Source organism: Ursus americanus, chromosome 11 (genome assembly GCF_024610735.1).
Source record: "Ursus americanus isolate L20-20 chromosome 11, mUrsAme1.1.p, whole genome shotgun sequence".
Classification (NCBI taxonomy): Eukaryota; Metazoa; Chordata; class Mammalia; order Carnivora; family Ursidae; genus Ursus; species Ursus americanus.
Window position 1 is genome coordinate 26,588,399 of NC_142137.1, and position 16,299 is coordinate 26,604,697.

General features: G+C 38.9%; 1 protein-coding gene across 1 annotated transcript in view; it reads right to left on the minus strand.

Moving 5' to 3' along the window:
* Nucleotides 1-4,906: 4,906 nt before the first annotated feature.
* The window catches only part of AK9 (adenylate kinase 9), a 119,301-nt gene continuing 107,908 nt past the window's right edge, over nt 4,907-16,299 (minus strand). The window contains exons 34-40 of the mRNA XM_087865377.1: nt 15,988-16,208; nt 11,908-12,104; nt 10,722-10,891; nt 10,419-10,517; nt 7,279-7,381; nt 6,003-6,117; nt 4,907-5,599 (exon numbers count right to left, since the gene is read on the minus strand). Coding sequence (XP_087721503.1) covers nt 5,397-5,599; nt 6,003-6,117; nt 7,279-7,381; nt 10,419-10,517; nt 10,722-10,891; nt 11,908-12,104; nt 15,988-16,208 — 1,108 coding nt within the window. The 3' untranslated portion in view covers nt 4,907-5,396. The remainder of the gene's footprint in view (nt 5,600-6,002; nt 6,118-7,278; nt 7,382-10,418; nt 10,518-10,721; nt 10,892-11,907; nt 12,105-15,987; nt 16,209-16,299) is intronic.

The window sequence follows — 16,299 nt, forward strand, 5'->3', positions numbered from 1 at the left end:
ATTTTTAGACTGCGTTATTCATTTTCTCATTGTTGAGTTTTAAGAGCTTGTTGTATATTTTGAATAACAGTCTTTAAGCAGATATATATATATATATTTTTTTTTTTTTTTTGCAAGTATTTTCTCCCAGTCTGAGAGTTGTCCTCTTATTATCTTGACAGAGTCTTTTCAGAGCAGAAGTTTTTCATTTTAATGAAGTCCAGTTTATCAATCATTTCTTTCATGGATCATGCTCTTTGTTGTTGTATCTAAAAAGTCATTGCCATACTCAAGGTCATCTAGGTTTCCTCCCATGTTATCTTATAAAGATTTTATAGTTTTGCATTTTACATTTTGATCTGTGATCCATTCTGAGGTGATTTATGAAGGGTGTAAAATCTGTGTCTAGATTCATTTTTTTCCACGTGGATGTCCGGTTCCAGCACCATTTGTTGAAAAGACTGCCTTTGCTTCATTGTATTGTCTTTGCTCCTCTGTCAAAGATCAGCTGACTGTATATAATTATGTGGGCTCTCTTTTCTGTCCCACTGATCTGTTTGCCTATTCTCTTGCCAATATGACACTGTCTTGAGTACTGTAGCCTTATAATAAGATTTGAAGTTGGGTGGTGTCAGTCCTCTAACTTTGTTCTTTTCCTTCAATATTTTACTGGTTATTCTGGGTCTTTTGCCTCTCCCCATAAACTTTAGAATCAGTTTGTTGGTATTACAACATAACTTACTGGGAATTTGATTGGGATTGCATTGAATATACAGATCGAGTTGGGAGGACTGATATTTTGACAATATTGAATCTTCCTATCCATGAACATGGATCATCTCTCCATTTAGTTAGTTCTTTGATTTCATTCAACAGAGTTTTAAAGTTTTCCTCATATACACATTATGCATATTTTGTTAGATTTACACCTAAGTATTTAATTTGGGTGCTAATATAAATGGTATTGTGTTTTCAATTTCAAATTCCATTTGTTCATTGCTGGCATATATGAAAGTGGTTGACTTTCATATATTAACATTGTATACTATAACCTTGCTGTAATCACTTATTAATTCCAGAGGTTTTTTTAGTTGATTCTTTGTATTTTCTACATAGACGATCATGTCATCTGTGAACAAAGACAATTTTATTTCTTCCTTCCCAATTAGTATACCTTTTACTTCCTTTTCTTGTATTACTGCATTAGTTAGGACTTCCAGTATGATGTTGAAAAAGAGTGGTGAGAAGTAAAATCCTTACTTTATTTTTGATCCTAGTGGGGAAGCTTGTAGTTTCTCACCATTAAGTATGGTGTAAGCTTCAGGTTTTTTGTAAATGGTCTGTCAAGTTGATGCTGTCTTCCATTCCCGGTTCAGTGAGAGTTTCTATTGTGAAACGTGTTGGATTTTGTCAGATGATTTTTTTGCATCTATTGATATGACCGTATTATTTTTCTTTAACCTGTTAATGTAGTGGATTGCATTAATTGATTTTTGAATGTCGAACCAGCCTTGCATACCTGGGATAAAGTCCACTTGGTTGTGGTGTATAATTCTTTCTATATTATTGGATTCAATTTGCTAATATTTTGTTGAGGATTTTTACATCTATGTTCATGAGAGATATTGGTCTGTGGTTTTCGTTTTTTGTAATGTCTTTGTCTGGTTTTGGTATTATGGTATTAGGGTAGTGGTATCCTCATAGAATGAATTAGGAAGTATTCCCTCTGCTTCTATCTTCTGAAAGAGATTGTAGAGAAGTGGTATAACTTCTTCCTTAAATGTTTAATAGAATTTACCAGTGAACAATCTGGACCTGGCACTTCCCATTTTGGAAGGTTATTATTTATTATTCAATTTTTAAAAGAGATATAGGCTTATTGAGATTGGCTATTTCTATTTTTTAAATACCATAAAACTATCATAAGGAACAAGGACAAAATCAAAACAGTTTTGGACAAACAAAAATTGAAAGCAATAACCGCCAACAAACCCTTATTATAGGAAGGAAAATAACCCTACAGGGAAAGTCTGAGATGTAAGAAGGAGTGGTGACAGAAAAACAGCAAACATGAGGGAAATCTAAATAAACACTGATTATGAAAAGAAAATGTCTAATTTGGATAATAAATAAACTAGGTCTGAAACATTGAATAAAATAGCATTTCAGATGGCAAGCTGGTGAATAGTATTAAGTGTTTGAAGGATAGAGGTATTGATTATCTTCAGACTAAGTGTGCACATTAAGAGTAGTGATAGCTACTCGCTACTCAATGGATAGAAATAGAATGCATAACTTTGAAAACTTCAGAGGAGAAATGGAATTAAAAAGTTGTAGTCAATCCAGAAGAAGGAGGGAACAGATAAAAAAGGAGGGAGAATATGTTGAAAAGTGAGGTAGGACTAGATTGTGCAAGGTGTTTTATGCTATATTAGCCAGAGTTCTCAAGATAAACAGAACCAATGGGATATATAGAGAGATTTACATTCAGTCAAAGGAATTGGCTCAATGTTTATGGAGGTTGGGAAATCTAAAATCTGCAGTGTCAGCTGACAGGCTTGAGACCCAGAAGAGTTGATAGTGCAAATGAAGTCTGAGGTCAGTCTGCTGGAGAATTGCCCTTACTCAAGGAGGTTGCATTTTTTGTTCTATTCAGGCCTTCAACTAATTAGATAAGGCCCACGCACATTATGGAGGTCAGTCTTCTTAGTGTGAGTTTCACTGATTTACATTTGAATCTCATCCAAAAATACCCTCCACGTTGACATATAAAATTAACCACACATATGACAAGGTAAAGATTTTAACTGAAATGAGAAGCCATTGGAAGATTTTAAAAAAGGGATGATGAAATCTGATTTATATATTTAAAGATTGCTCCAGGTGCTAGATGGAAAGTTGATCCTAGAGGAACATGAGCAGAAGCATGGAAAGTAGGTGAGAGCAATACAAAAAAAGAGAAGAGCCCAGACCCATGGTATATTTTGGAGGTAATCTTTGACAGGACTTGCTGAGAGACTAGATGTGGGAAGTGAAGGAAAGAATGCAATCCAGGTTCATCCCTAGGTTTGGGACCAAATCAACTGAGTGTACAGCATTACCATGAACCAATCTGGGAGAAAACTGGAGAAAGAGAAGCTGGCTGAATAACAAGTATGGGGTGGGCATATTAAATTTGAGATGTCAGCTAGATAACCAAGTAAAGATATACAGTAGGCACATGTAGATAAGAGTCTGAAGTTCAGAGGTGAAAACAGAACTTGGGATATTAATATTGGAGTTATCAGAGTATAGATTATAAATTCTTATAAGATCACTTACAGAGTGAATATTGATACTGAAGAGGCTATCCAGATTTTTTTCTCTTCTCCCTCCAAATTCAATTTCCACCCTTCTTCCCTATCTTTTGGCCCTGGAAGCTGCAAAGACTTAATCAAAGCCCAGTACCTACTGGCTTCTGGGTGAATTGGGTCAATGGAGAACCCAGCAGGAAGGAAAGGAGGAGGAAAGAGAGGGTCACAGTTATCTAGCAACTAGAGCTTAGTAGAAGTCCTTTGACATTATAAAGGGCATCAAAAACATCCTTTCAGGCTGTGATGGTTGACTGATAACTGTAGCAGGCAGAAACTATAGTCCACAGCTCATAACTTAAATGTATTTGAGGGGAACAGAAGAGTAATTGACATTGTTCAGTGCCAATAGGGCATCTTTATAGGGACAATACCCCCACTTTATAGAGATTTTACAAGACTAATTCGGTAGTGTTCCAGTTTCTAGGCCCCATATCTCCTGCATTTTGTAGGGGTGATGTGTATCTGTTTACATTTTTATTTCTCACCCTAGACTGAGAGAGGTTCTTGTAAATATATACATACTTGTATAAACTGAGCAGTCTTCAACATGCCTGGCTCACATTTGGTAAATACATATGTTTGTTAATTCCTGGAATGTCTTTCACCCTGTGGTTAGACTCTCAATTCTTATTTTTTCTTTTGTTTAAACATATTTTGTTATGAAAATATATTATACAAAAATATATAGGACAGTCTTCTAGTTTTTAGTTAACATTGTTGAAGTCAACAGTTAACATTGTTGAAGTCAAAGACAACATCGATAAACCTGAAGGACCTTATGCTAAATGAAATAAGCCAGCCAGACAGGGAAAGACAAATACTGCATGGTATCATATACATGTGGAATCTAAAAAATCAAAAAAGTCAAGCTCATAAGAAGCAGAGAGTAAGTAGAATGGTGGTTCCCAAGGGCTGGGCGGTAGGAGAAATGAGAGATATTGGTCAAAAGGTACAAACTTTCAATTATAATATGAATACATTCTGAGGATCTAATGTACAGTATGGTGACTATAGTTGATAATACTGTATTGTATACTTCAATTTTGCTAATAGAGTGTCTCACTACACACAAATAGAGACACAAACAAAGTAACTATGTGAGGCGATGGATGAGTTAATTAACTTGATTGTGGGACATTTTTCACAATGCATACCTGTATCAAAATCACCATGTTGTACGCTTTAAATATATATAATTTAGTCAATTATACCTCATTAAGCTAGAAAAAAAGAACTAAATCCCTCATTTTAGAGATTAAAAAACAAAGGCTCAGAGAAACTGAGACTTACCCAAGATCACACAGTTAGTGTTTGTATTTTTTATTCTTTAAAGAGCCAATCTTGCTATTTCATATTCTACATTCCTTATACTGCTGTTGAAAAATGTATAATATTTTAAAAATCTCATTCAAATGCAATTTATTGAGTTTTCCTCTAACATATATACTTCTGGATAATGTCATATGATAAGACTCCAGATTTCATCATTTGCAAAACTCCAGGTGATTTCTAATTACAAAATAATGTATAAAGCTTGTTTCTTAAATATTTAAAAAAAAGAAAAGAGGAAGCCATTTAGTTATCTCAAATGCATTTATTTTGTTAGGAAAATGATAAAGTGTCTTAGGCTCATGAATTTTACTAACAACTCTTTTTGTTGAAAGTGTAACCAATGTTTCTATTTTATTTATATCAACGTTAATTTTCTTTCTTGAAGCTTTCTATCACTTACTGAGTAATTTTCTTTAACAGAGGCTGAAAATGTTAAAAAGGAAATTGAACAATAGATTTATTAAGTAAAATAAGTTACCTAAATATTCTAAATGGAATAACTATGTTGTTAAAGTATGAACGTTCAGGCAAGGAGCAATACATTTTTAAATTATGTCAAGACGTATGCTTCACTCCTTCCGGGCTGGCAGAGCTCTGAGTGCATCTGAGGGCTGGCAGCCATGGTGTATCACTCGGAAGGGAAAAAGTATAGCAGAGAGGGCCAAATTTTCAACCTATTTCCTTCTATACCTTTCAGATAACTCTTGACGTCCTCGCAGTTGTCCAAGCAAACTATCCATTAACTGGGTCTATATTTCTAAGAGAGAGAAAGGTCTGTAATTTATGATCAAAGTCAATGGCTCTAAACTGAGGTTCCTTATATTTTCTGGTCATCTTGGCACCTAGGTATGTGATGAGTTCACATCTCTCCATAAACTGCTCCAATTTCTTCTTATACTTCCTTCTTGTATACTCAGAACTTTTGGGATTGAAGGCTGCAGAAAATGTCACAGAACTGAATGTTTTCTGTTAGGTTAGTGAATCATTAAATTGAAAAGAAAGAGAACTATGTGTGTGAGAGAGTTGCACAGCTATAGCTGAGAAGATATACAAACCCCAAGTAAGATTTAGGGATTATTCCATTTTTGATCATAATTGCCTCTATTCATCTTTCTCTATTGCATGGATTATTGAGAGCCGATTGTATTACTTACAGTCTTTGCTTTAAAAACTAGAAACTCAAATCTGATATGTTCATTAAAACATTTGCTATCAACACAGACACACAGACATACACACCAATACAAGCCACTGACTCAACAATCCTATATATTTATCATGTATACTACAAATAATGTTTAATTAGTTCTGAGTAGCATATCATTAAAGAAGACATACCTTTTAGGTGAAATGCTATATATAGTAGCGCAGATCTCTTTATACTTAAGAAGGGGAATTTGGGCTTTAAGCATCCTGCTGCATTCATTGCTTTAATTAGTGAAGTTGCGATACCCTGCAGGGGGGACAATGTAGATCACATGTATATTTGAGTTTGGCTTCTTTTCTTAGTGGCAAATAGATAAAGAGGCTATTCTTTGGCATTGGGAATGGGGCTTATAAGGTGGTTAGATGACCACTTAACCAACATGGAAAGGAACACAAAGCACTTTGGATTAGGAAAATTGAAAATTACAAATTGACTGAATGTCAGGTGGCTGATAGATACATGGGCCTCATTACACAATTCTTTCTATTTTTACATTTGACATTTTCCGTAACAAAATGTTAAAGATGAAGGGGTCCCTGGGCTTTGAGTTGTCTTGGCCCATTTTCTACCTCCATTGCCAGAATGGCCAGACTGCCTCTGCTGTCAGGACCCTTGACCACCTGGCGAGGAATTCCAGAGACCACAGCTGTCAATCACTGCTGCAGAGATTCTAGAGCCCTGCGCGGGCAAAGATGTGAGGCCCTCCTGATGAAACGTGGCCTTTATGAGAATACTCCTCTCTGGGTGAGCCTCATCTTGCCTTTTGATATTAAACCAGATTGAAGGCTCACCATCTAGGCAAGTTGAAAAAATGAAGTGGTTAAGAATTTCTGAGAAAGGTATGAAATTGTGCCCTAGGCATTAATTTTATAGAAAAATTTAAAAGAGCTTTAAATCAAATGGTTGATTACTGATAAGTTTTATTATGTTTAAAACGTTATAGTTAGATAATTAAAATGTGACTTGAGTAGCATTTGGGGGCATTTGTGCCTAGATTTGGGGCAAAATATGACTGTGGTGGTTCAGTTGTGGTGGTATTGCAACCCAACACTCTTGAGCAGTGAATAAACCTCTCAGAGACTGAAACTGCACCTTTCAAATTTAAAAAGTTTTGCAGACCCTGAAATTCAAAATAAGAATCTAACCACAAGTCAAATGTAAACAATTTCACGACAATTTACTCTCTCTTCACTTGATTGCACATATTTGGAAATCAGCTACAGAAGCAGGGGTTTTTCTCAATTCTTATTTTCACAACCACCCAAAACCAAAATAGGTTCAGAGTGGATTTACAGCTTAAAATCAGAAAACTCCGCCTTGAATTTCAATGTTACCAAGATAAAAATTATTGTTAAAAAAGAGATCTTTGTACTCTACTAATGTACGTGCACAGTCGTGTCACCGAACCTGTTCCAGATATCCAGGCAAAGGAAGACTCGTGAGATGGATGGGCTCCTTCAATGGGGGCAGTTTGTACGGAAGCTTCTGGCTCCAGTATTTCTCTGGCGACCTAAGAACACAAAGTTCGTCAGGCGGATGCCCACAAACACACTCACTGTGAGTGCACAGGAATGTGGGTGTGTAAGAGACAACGAAGAGATGAAGTTCACCGGCTGATTTTCTCCACGGGAGAGAACGTGACAAGTGAGAGATGGGAGCTGCTAGAGACCTGCGACCTGCAGCTTTGCCTGTCCCCTGTGCTGCTCCCTTGCCTCGCTTGTCTTGTTTTTCACAGCAACGATAGAAGACTTTGTTATCCTCATCCTCCTGACTCCCACGGAACCCTCGACACAGACACTCGTCACACAGACAGAAGCCCTTCCGATGGCACGTCCTCAACCGCTCACCACAGACAGAGCCGCGCACTTCCTCTTTCCGTGGGGGAGCTCACCACCCCGGCAGAGCCCTCTCCACCCTCTGCACCCTCTCCTCCCTCTCCTCCGGACTCTGGATCCCCCTCCTGCCAGCTTGTCTAGAGTAATTTCTCTCTCTCTCCCCTTTGGCATTTCCTTCTTTATGGGATTCTCCCCATTCATCTGCATTTAAACATGCTCCCATCTTCCTCATTGGAAAAAAAAAAAGGAAAAAGAAAAACCACCTTCACCCCCGCCATCCTACATCACTTCCAGCAACCAGTGTCTTTTCTTTCGAAACTTATTCAGATCGTGAGCTTTAGTAGAGATCACAAGCTATTGCACAAATTCCAGCCAATCTGATCCACATAGTACTTTTAGAAGTTTAAATCAGTCATGAACATTAAAAAAAAAACCAGAACAATTTGGTTTAAAAAGAAAAAGAGGGGCGCCTGGGTGGCTCAGTCGTTAAAGCGTCCACCTTCGGGCTCAGGTCACAATCCCAGAGTCCTGGGATCGAGCCCCACATCGGGCTCCCTGCTCTGGGAGCCTGCTTCTTCCTGTCGCACCCCTCCTACTTGTGTTCCCTCTCTCGCTGGCTGTCTCTCTGTCAAATAAATAAATAAATAAAATCTTAAAAAAAAGAAAAAAAAAGAAAGAAACCCGGTTTCCAACTTGTGGTGAAACAGAAACGTGCAGCAGTAGGTAAGTAGCCACCCTTCTCCTCACTTGGGGCCTGTCAGCTGGCCGGTCTGCGGCCGACCCCACCGCGTCCTGGGCTCTCACACCCAGCCTGCCCCCCGCAGGCGCTTCACCCTCTCGCTGCTGTAGGTAACCTCTGTGTGCATCACCTCTGGACTCGGCAAGGTCTTCATTTCCTCACCTCGCACCCACAGTGTGACACGTATAGTTGCCTTCCACTCACCTCACTCTACTGAAACCAGTCTTGCCCTGTCACCGATGACCTGTTACAACCAAAATCTGACACGCTTCTTAGCTCTTCACTTGCTTGACCTCAAACTGCGTTTAAACTTGTTGGCCACCCCCCGCCTCCAGCTCTCCAAGACTTTCTCTCTTCCCTCCTCCCCAGAGCCTCCCTGACCTGCCTCTCCTTCGCCTCTCTGTAGGTTCTTCTTTATCATTCTCTTTGCAAACTCTTCTCACGTTTGTGAGGAGCCCACTGTTTTTCCCACACTAGTCTTCATGGGTGACCTCATGCTGTATTATTTTGGACAGGATCATTCTAACAGCCTTAGCACTGGTATTCCCGCCTTCAGTCCATTATCAACACTCCAATGATGGTCTCTCTCCAAAGCAAATTTGAATGTAATACTCAAAACATCGTGCAGAGGCTTTTTAAAAAAAAAAATCCTGGATAAAGGAATTTATTATCATTATAAACTATGTAATGACTATGGAAATTACAGTGATAATGTGGGAGAAATTTTAGTTACAACGTAAGCATGTCATTTGTTGGGTTCTAAAGTATTCCAAAGGTGTTTTGATATATTCCCATTTGGGGTTAACAGTCTACTTTCTGATCAGACACCACGCAAGGGTTACATGTTTCTCACCAACAGTCTTCTGGTGGTATGTAAATACGACTGGTCTCCTTTTTCTCTTAAGCTTAATGTGATACTTCTGGCTTCACTCACTGGCTTTCTAGCAGCCTCCCCTTGTTAGCCTTGCCACATGGTCAGCCTTCTGCTTGGTAGGGTTTATAAATCCTAAAAGTTCTAGTTCAGAAACAGCTCTAATAAACCGAGCATGGGTAATTTCATTCCTTTCTTCTGAGGTTATGGAATTTGCATCCATCTTTTCAGCAGCTGTCACAACTGTTGTAAAAGCCTCTGATCAGTCCACAAGGTTGATTAGCCTGCAACACCCTAGGTGCAGTTTATATGCTGAGCAGATGTCTGGGGCGACATTGGGAATGCAACCTTTTCAGTGCTTCATTCTTGAGATAATAATGATTGCTGAGTGCAGTGTGGAGGGCGATTCTTGGAGCAGCGGTCAGGTGTTCACGCAGGGTGTGGGCAGCACTGAAGTACACCACCTCGTGCAGAGGCTGTGTTAATGTAGCCATACTGCCTTTTGGGTCAAGTTCAAATAATTTATGGTGATTTTATCTGACCTTCACCCTCTGGCCCTGCTCACCATCTCTAGCCTCACCTCTCAATCCTTTTCCTTTTCTCTACATCATGTCTAGCCATGCTGAATTTCTTGCAGCCCTGTGATTCCCCGGGGCCAGGTTTGTTTGTAGGTCTCTCTGCTTGAAACCTGTCCCTCTTTTCTTTCATCTACCCAATTCTCACTCCTCATTCAGGCTTTACCCCAACAGACAATTCAGTTAGACTCTTGGGCTATACATTACCAGAACTCATGGCATTTCCCCACCCTAAGTGCCATCACGTTCTGTTGTTAACAGATATGTAAAGTCTAACTTACCTCAGAGCCTCAGGCTTTGGGACAGCATGAACCAGTTCTTAGTCATCATCATACACGTATGTATATATGTGCATGTATGTGTGTATGTATGCACGTGTGTGTCTATACACACAAATAGATTTATGCATGTACACACACACACACGCACACACACACCCCAGCATGGTGCACTGAACACAGAAGGTATTCAATACTGGTAACTTAGTGAATGGTCTTCAATACTGGTAACTTAGTGAATGGTCTCACCTCAAAAATTTCTCAAGTTTTTCTCTAGTCTCACAAATATATATACGATCACGATATTCTAAAGCAAATTTAATGTTCCCAGGTACAAGGGCCTCATATCTGAAAGACAAGAAAAAAAAGATTGTATAATTAACATGCAATACTCTATAAATAAAATGTCAAAAATGTTTCATTTTCTACCTATGTAACTCAAGGAAGAGATGGAACATTTTTCAGTAAAATAACAGTGACCTTTTGACTCAAATGTTAAGATTGTGATAGGAACTGCCTATTCTGAGTCCTCCCCTGAGGGCAAGCACCTGCCTGTGGTTTCCGTCCTGATAGGTCACTGGACAGTAGCCCTGGAGCTCTGCACACTTGGGGAATCGGCTCTTCAGCTCTGACAGCGTCAGCCTTTTGGGGATCATGTCGGCAGGTGGTAGTGGATGAGGTGCTAATGGAGGCACATACAATTCTGGGTTCTCCAAAAATTTCTGCAGGAAATGAATACAGCAATAAGACCATGTAAAACAGGAGTACTCTGCCAGTCAAACCCCCCCAGGGGCTGTCCTTCGCTCTGCAGTAGCTCCTTCCCTGGCTGGAAGTTCCTGATGGCAGGGCTCCCAAGTGATGACATCCAAGGTCTCTCTCCTGATCTCTCTCACGGTTCACTCCCTCCCTAATTCGCACAGAAAATCTTTTATTGAGCTCGTGCTGTGTGCCAGCACATCACTTGCTGGCCTGTGTCCCGCTTCTGCAGCAGAATGAACTAGCTGGGGGCTGTTTGGCAGGTGAGCCAGCTCTCCAGCCTCAGTTAGCACTCTGCAAAATGGGGGGGGGGAGCAGAGCGGAGGCGTGATCTCTCATGTCACTTCCGGTTTTAAAATGCTGTGATGGCCATTTACATACGCAGGAAGAAATAAATGTCTCCTTAATAAAGTGATAAAAAAAAATACTACCTCTTTAGAGGAGAGTAAAATGCTCAGAGGCATCTGATTTTCAGCTACCAACCTTTATCTTCACAAATTATAGACATAATATTAGAACAGATTTGTATTCTGTTGTATTGAACAGAAATACAGTATACAGATATACAGGGAACCCTAGTGACGAAAACATTTGAAAGCACAGGAGAGACATAGGTGAGGTCTTGCTTCCTTTCTACTGACCGCGACTTCCCTGCTGCACTGTAGGAGCTTAATCCCCTGGAGGCCCCGCTTCGGCTGAGTCCTGATGCTCAGCATCCGCCCCATTGGTGGGAATCGCCATTGGGTTTCCCCGCCTGTTAAGCTGAGGGCCTATCACTGACTCTGAACCTCCACTGGGGGTGCAGTCTCAGGACTGGCCTCTGAGTTGCCTCATTGATTCTAATGTCGTTCATTCCAATAATGGGGCTCCTGGTCCCCAGGTCCTGGGTGTTCCCAGCTTCACCCACCTCTTCCTATCTGATGAATTCTGAGACAGGCATTTTCTTTCTCTAGTAAATATGTGGAGTTAGGAACAAACTTACGTTCAGATTTTCCTGAGAACTCATTTTGTAATAGTGCCCTCTGAACTCTGCTGCAAATTCCAATGAGTCAGTTATAGAGCAATCAACTAGTTCATGTGATTCTGCCAGACTGATAGGGCAGAACTGTCCAAATTCGCCCAGGCGAGAAATCAGTTCTTGAGGTGTGATACATAACTTGTCAATGCAGGCAGCTTTTCCTATTAGTAACAGATTAACTACTATTATATACATATTTTTTTTCATAGAAAACACAGTGATTTTAGAAATTAAAATGATTTCAATTACACACACATGATACAAATGCATATACATTGTAAAATTCCAAACAACAGAGTAAAAATAAAAGTTTCTCTTCACACTTCATCCTGTCAACTCAGCATCCCTCCTGAGAGTAATTACTATTGATTTGTATCTTTTTCAGACTTTTTTCTATACACTTGCATATACACATTTATTTTTTGCACATAGCATGCTTATGCCACTATGCTGTAAACATAATTCTGCAACTTGCTTTTATCAGTTAGTTATGGTCTTTGACTTCTTTCCATATCAGTTTACTTGGCCATTTACCTGTTGATGAATGTTTTGATTGTTTTTAATTCTTACCTATTATAAATTATATATATGTTGTAAACCATATGTGTGTGTGTGTGTGTGTGTGTGTATACGTATATGCATGTCTGCATACCCACTTAGACACACACATATAAATTTGCTACATATTTTAAATTTTTCTATGGGGTAGATTTCAAGAAGTGCAGATAGTTTGTTGACATGATGTTACTGTGCCGAGATGGCACAGGAGAAGGGAAGAAATGTTTTTCCAAAAGTGACTAGGTTTACCCGAAAGAGTCTGTTTTAAAAAGGAAGAGCCCTTCGGTGAACAGGTTTGAGAGTTTTCTCCCTGATACGGCACTGGAATGGGGATTCCAAAGTTATAAGAGATGTTACAGAAAATGAAAATTTTTTCCATACATCTTAATTATAATGAGTAAATTTTGACCCTTAATATATTTTGTTAATGGTCCCTCTCACTAGTGATGTTTTGTCTTTTAAAAATCATTATTATGCCTAGGAAGGTCTTAAATTAACTATACAGTTATGAATCATAAATCATAGCTTGTTATGTGACAATGTAAACATATAAAATTGATTCTTAGGATTGGAGCGATGGTCTACAAGCCAAAGAATACAGAGGATTGCTGGCAACACTGGAAGCTAAGAGAAAGACATGGAACAGATTCTCCCGTAGAGCCTTCAGAGAGAATATGGCCCTGGTAACACCTTGATTTTGAGCTTCTAGCCTCCAGAACTGTGAGAGAATTAATTTCTGTTGTTTAAGCCACCCAGTTTATGGTACTTTGTCATAGCAGGCTTAGGAAACTAAAACAATGACGCAAGACCGTGACTTCTGTCTTGTTAGCACTCTTTCTTGCCTTCTCAGCTTGTTCACTTGATAAAACAAAGGTGCCATGTTGGAAAGGTCTATATGGGAAGGAACTGAAGGTGGTCTGTGGCCAACAGCCAGCAAGAACCTGATGTTCTCAATCCAACAACCCTCAAGGAATGAAATCTTGTCAACAATACATGAATGAGTGTGGTGGTGGATTCTTTCCCACTTGGGCCTTCAGGCAAGACAATAATCCTAGACAGTACCTTGATTAGGATTGTGAGAGTTCCTAAAGCGAGAATCCAGTTAAAGTGTGACTGGATTCCTGACCCACAGAAATTGTGTGTGTGTGTGTGTGTGTGTGTGTGTGTGTGTGTGTGTGTGAAGCTGCTAAGTTTTGAAATAATTTGTTATGCAGCATAAACTAATATGCTATTCTATCTGTTGTTTATGACACAGATGAAAAAGGTAAGAAGCCCTAATATTCCTTCCCTGCAAAGAATATTACACTACTATCATACTATAGTGCCATAATATTATTCTAAGGTGTTATAATGTACAGTACTATGGTGTAATAAGATGTTTTATTATTAAAGTATATAGTATTATATAGTGCTATAATATTATCCTATACGGCAGTACAGTATTACAATCCTAGATGCTCTTTAGCTCAGACATGCTGACCTCACCAATCCTGACAGGTTTAGTGTCAGGGTAATTTAGAATCACATGACTTCAAGTCCTAAAAGATACTCGAATATCTCTTCTTTTGTATTCTTGATGACATCTGGCAGTTTCCATATATCTTAATCTGGGGAATGTGAAAGAATGAGGAGGAATCTCTTTAATCTTCGAGCCCTGACCTTGCTCCATCTCATTAGTCACAGTAAACTTTGGCCCCCTGATAGGAGAGGATCATTTGACTAGCATACAAGGAAATGTGGACTGAAAAAAACAAAAGTCAAAACTAAATTTAAACAATCAGGTGCAGGTTAGATTATTAGGTGAAAGTTGAAGCAGAAGATCAATAAAGGTCGACTTCAATCAGGTTAAACTATTCAAGGCAGAGGCAAGTATAGATGGAACAATGAAGTGGATACTGTGGCACCTCATCCGGATCCCTCTTCAGGGCCGATGCAGCCATCCCCCCAGATGCTGGGAGCATCAGTGCTGATGGGTCTCAGGTGCACTGGGAATTGCCCATCTGTCACAGGTTAACCCTCTCCCAGAGTGACCTGTGGTCAATGGCAGGCCAATGGAGGGATACAGAGCCCGGCTCCTCCCCTCAACTGGGAAATTCTGAAGGTCCATCCTAGCTCTAGGGCTTCCCTATTGGGGCTGCAGAGGCTTTCGTTTCCACCACATAGCAGGTTAGTTTTTCCTTCTGTCCAACTCTATTGTCCTCACTCCCCACAGGTATATCTCCTGATTAACATACAGGAAGCCCAGTGAGTTTAAATTTCAGGTTAACAATGAAGAGTTTTTGGTATAAGTATGCCCCATGCAATAATTGGGACGTACTTACACTAAAAACGTATTTGTTATTTATCTGAAATTCAAATTTAACTGGGCATCCTGTATTTTGGGCTGCTAAATCTGGCAACTCAAATCCTGAGAATACTTTCTGATAAAGCTTCTGCAGACAACTTTTAATCTTGTTTAATCTTGAGTCTGTTTCCAAGGAACTCAGTCTAAGGTAGGGAGGGTAAAATAGGGTAACAGAAAGATGAATGAAGCACAAGTTTTGCTCTCAAAGTCTGTGGTGGAGTGTGTTACAAGTGTGATGCTTTCCAAAACTTATTGCGAGTACGTTTCTAAAAACCCAATTCTTTCTTCCCCTGTACTCGTCATGCCTTGCAATCCTCAGGTGAAAACAAATTCCCAGTCTGCAGACAAACAGGAACCAGAGATACTGGTTATGCCCAAATACGGAAGCTAATCAAGATTGAATGATGCAGAATCCTCACTGCATTCTTCCTTGTATAAGAGTCTCTTAGTCACATTGCTCTCATACCCCATTATATCTTCTCTGTAGTCCCATAGTGAAATGAAGTCACTAACCAGATGTCCGTGACACCCCTACAGCTAAATTCTTTAGAGTCATCAATCTATTTAGAGATATCACATAATGATAACTTCCCTTCTATTTTATGTATTTTTAGAGAAAAGTCAAGAAACTTACAGGAATATATAATCAAATGTTTTCTTTCATGGATTCCAAATATATATTAAAAGACATTTTATGCTCAAGTTTAATTTTTTATAGATTCAGCACTTTTGTAATACCATAATGAATATAAATATCAAAAATAATTTTAATTCTAGATTCATAAACAAAATTTTGCCAAGTGTCATCCCACAGCCCACTACTCTCACATAACTAGCATTCTTAAAACGTAGTTCTCACATGGCATTCCAAACACTATAAACTCTTCTAGTGAGAGGCTATGCATTATTTTTATGTGCTAGGTTCACACAGGAACTCAGTAAATGATAGCTTGAGTAGTGGCAGTCATTCAAGAGAACAGTATACATGCCCACAATAATTGGACAGTACCATATACTTAAAAGACTGATTAAGATTGTGGGAACAAATGTTCACATTGAATGAATTATGGTAATATGAGTCAGGCATGTGTAGACTTTCAATTAATATTTTATTCTATTTTAACAATTTAATGTTTTCTTACCTGCGCTTATTCTTTCCAGGTATATCTGCATATATTTATTCACCATTTGAACTTTCTTAATGACTTCATTCCATACCCACCATTTGCTGTGAAATCCATGAATCACATACCAGTTCTGATGCTGTTCTTGATAATATTTCCTAATCTCATCAATATTTTTGCGGTATTTTGAGTTTTTGACAGCTATAATCTGTGTGCTATTGTGCAGTGGATAAGGCAAACTAAGAGAGAAACAGAATGAATGGAAAAAGCTATTAAAAATATACTTTTTTCTGGATGACTAAAGTTTATTCCTTTATCATTGCTTTCATC